The 3,614-nt window shown below is 29.9% G+C and overlaps 1 protein-coding gene across 1 annotated transcript in view; it reads right to left on the bottom strand.

Moving 5' to 3' along the window:
- Positions 1 to 1,221, bottom strand: part of LOC119412503 (MICOS complex subunit Mic10-like) — a 7,417-nt gene extending 6,196 nt beyond the window's left edge. The window contains exon 1 of the mRNA XM_037679518.1: positions 1,128 to 1,221. Within this exon, the coding sequence (XP_037535446.1) occupies positions 1,128 to 1,188 (61 nt within the window). The 5' untranslated portion in view covers positions 1,189 to 1,221. The remainder of the gene's footprint in view (positions 1 to 1,127) is intronic.
- Between the last annotated feature and the right edge of the window lie 2,393 nt (positions 1,222 to 3,614).

Below are 3,614 nucleotides of genomic sequence, written 5' to 3' on the forward strand. Positions count from 1 at the left end.
TATATATATATATATATATAGTATAAAGCCTTTACACATAGTTGAATCTTTACTCATAGAGCCTAAAAGCAGCTTGGCTAGACATTTGGACTTCTGCAGCCCAACGACAAATTGCCTCTGTAGGCATGACTTGGTGATGATAATAAAAATAAAAATCTGTTTTGCGATTATTGTTAGAAAGTACCTCAAATTAAACATGATGTCAAATATATATAGTTTTTCCCTGATGAGAAGAAGAGGTTACTGAATGTTAATAGTAACAACAATACACATGCAGCTGGTAAAACTAGTTCCTCGTTTTGATTTTGACCTTTAAGTTTAGTGTACAATATAGGAGCTGATAATACACAGACAAACACACGTATGTAATGTATACAAAGAAAGCGCAAACAATCACATGCTTTTATCCAGAATTAATTTTATTATTTTAATACTAAGTGTTAAAAACCTTAGCCACTGATATACATACTACTATTTCTATTATATGCTATTTATGTTATGTTATAATCTTTATATTATATGCTATGCTATTCATATGTTACGCTATTTATATTATATCCTATGATATTTAAATTATATGCTATGATATTTATATTATATGCTACTGTACTGTATATTCCGTGTTCATCTGAATGTTAAATCTGATTCAGTTGATACTGTTGCCTTGATTATCAAGAAATAGTTGCATTTTTTACATAAAGAGAAAAACTATTAAATAAACATAAACACAAAGTTAATAAAATAACTCTTTTTATAATTATATATAAACAAACAATAAATAATTACAGCTACGGGTTTCTAGAAACCGTCAGTTAGTAAACAGAAATATTTGTTGCACGTTCTCTAAAAGATCATTTAACTTCGTGACCAGTTTTCTGGCCCAAATCCTTCTATGTGGACTTTTCTACTCAGAAAATTCCTTAAATTAACAAATGTGTAGTTTTATTCATTCAGCAGACAGTTTGACCTTAAACTGGCCAGTATCATGATGGCGATAATCAGAGTATAACCCGGCTAAATAAGCTTTGAGTTAGGCTTTGGTCTGTGTAGCCCACATTATTCAGCTGGCGTAATGAGCCTCTGAATACTGTAGGATAGTTACAAAAAACATAAGCTACAATATTAACCTGTTTTCACTGCTGTATCCGCAAGGCAGCGATCCCATTTTCGTCCATACTCGTCCGCCATGTTTTCTTCGAAGACGAGATTACGCGAAGTATCGCGAGAGCTGAATGAATTCCCGTGAAGTCTTTTCAGTGATTCTCTGTTACCCAGTTTCACTTTTTTTGTTTCTTTTATCTTTAAATTAGCATTTTGAATGCAATAATTATATATTTTTAAACAAACTATGCAAATTCTCATACTTTATGCATTAGAAGCTCTTTATATTATAAAGGACTAACAGGAGTTTGAAGCAGCTAATAATGTTGTTTAAATATAATTATAAAAATAAGTATTTAATTAATTTTGTGTTTATGTTTAATAGTTTTTCTTTTTATGTGAAAAATGTAACTAGTTCCTGATAATCAATATATTAATATTTATTACAAGGATGCCCAGGATATCCTTGTCAAAGAGAATCGAGATTAATAATCTCAATGGATTTCTTTCCTGATAAAATAAAGGTTTTGTTCTTTCTTGTATAGTGGTCTGTTTTGTCATATTACATTTTTAATTTGCCCATCACGTTTTTCAATATTTAATTGTTGTTTTGGTTTATTGTTTTCATCTGCTATAAGTAAAATGTGCATGGTTTTATAAAGTGTGAAATTAATTTGTCTGGCTCCATTACACTAAAGTCAAGGAACTGTATTCCAAATATTTATGTTTGCAAAGGAAAACATCTGTTTTTGATTACATTTTTTAACATGATTTGAACTTTTGCTCCCACAAAATCATGCTCGATTTTCCTGAAGGAGCAAAACGTTTTTTGCAACAACCCAATAGATATGTTTTTCCATTTCTTATTTTCCAAGTCAGTCAGTTTGATTTGTCGGTACATAAATTTTTTTCAAAATCAAAACGTGGAGATGGTAATGACAACATAATTTTCTGCAGAAGAAAACTCAATCTTTCTGGTGAATAAAGGCTATTTACCACCTCTCTTTCTGTATTCAAGACTGCTCTGAAAACACATCTCTTTAGACTCGCTTATCCTTAACTTTGCTGTATGTATTTTGTATTCTTTATGTAATTTATTCCTGTTGATCTTTGTTCTTACTGTAAAGTGTCCTTGGGTGTCCTGAAAGGCACTTTTTAAATAAAATTATTATTATTATTATTATTATTTAGGATTTGCAGGAAGGATTTGCATAAAATGAGTTCGTAAAAAGACACCATCTTGCAATCCTAAAATAGCATATGATCTCCGTAATATTCATTCATTCATTATTCATTCATTAAATCTTTATTTATACAAATTAGTCTCATTGAGCCTTGAGGGCTCATTTACAAGAGAGACCTGTTTTATAAAAAATGAACACAAACAGATGAGGTACAGACAACAATAGACAATCATATAAAAAAAGATATAAAATGAAAAGTAAAGAAATAATATAAAAACGAAACAAAAGCAGCTACATTATAAAGAAATGTAAAATACTTAAAACACTGGACATGCCTGCGCTGGTTTTTGTCATGAACTTAGCAGTTGTTTAAAATCACTTAGATTGGTCAAGATCGACAGCTTCAGATCTTTTTGCAAGGTGTTCCAGGTTACAGGAGAATTTCATGATTACTCAATGTTGTAAAAATTCCTCATTCTTGTTATTTTGCCAACACAGGTCACATTTGCTGAAAGGTTCATGCAATCTCTAAAACTATGTAAAAATGTAGTCTTTTTTTTCCAGACAATGGACGTTTTACAGTGCTAAATGTAAATTCTGGATGTTAAGTTTCCCAAAATTTAGAATTTAAACATGCTGTAATTTGCCTTTACCTTTTTTTTAATACCCAAATGCATGCTCTTGGTATCATTTGAGAAGTTATTTCAAACCTTTTTCAATTGGAATTTTTAAAAAAAATCTTTATTAAAACAAATGACAAGTATACAACAAACAACTGAAAGGAGTATACAGATGAACACAACACTTATATGAACAAAAAACAGAGTTGTGATTTTTAAACAAATATTTGCAAAGATTTACAGATAGAAATTGTCTCAAGGGCCTTTTTGTTGGTAGTCTGTTATTAACTTTACATATAATTCCACATCCTTAATAAAATGAAGAAAGCATGGTGTTTTGTTAGTAAATGTACATTTATGAATGAAACATCTGACCAAAAGAATTAGCAAGTTTATTATAAAAAACATTTAGCATCCTTTCTGGGAAATCTAGAAAAACAAATTAAAGCATTTTCCCAACGTAAGAAAAAATTCCTTAAAATATGGTTATTAATAAACCTGATAAACTCCTAAAATCTGTGTGTGAAAGGGGAGTGCCAAAAAAGATGTGTCACAGTTTCTGGAAGGTCACAAAAACTGCCATCAATATTTATGTCTCTTTTAAATTTTATCATATAATGTTTAGCGGGGTAAATTTTATGAAGAATTTTAAATGACACTTCCTTCACCTTATTTATAATTAAATATTTATGGGGAGTCATCGAGACTG

The sequence above is a fragment of the Nematolebias whitei genome, chromosome 7 (genome assembly GCF_014905685.2).
Source record: "Nematolebias whitei isolate Nwh7 chromosome 7, NemWhi1, whole genome shotgun sequence".
NCBI classification, from domain to species: Eukaryota; Metazoa; Chordata; class Actinopteri; order Cyprinodontiformes; family Rivulidae; genus Nematolebias; species Nematolebias whitei.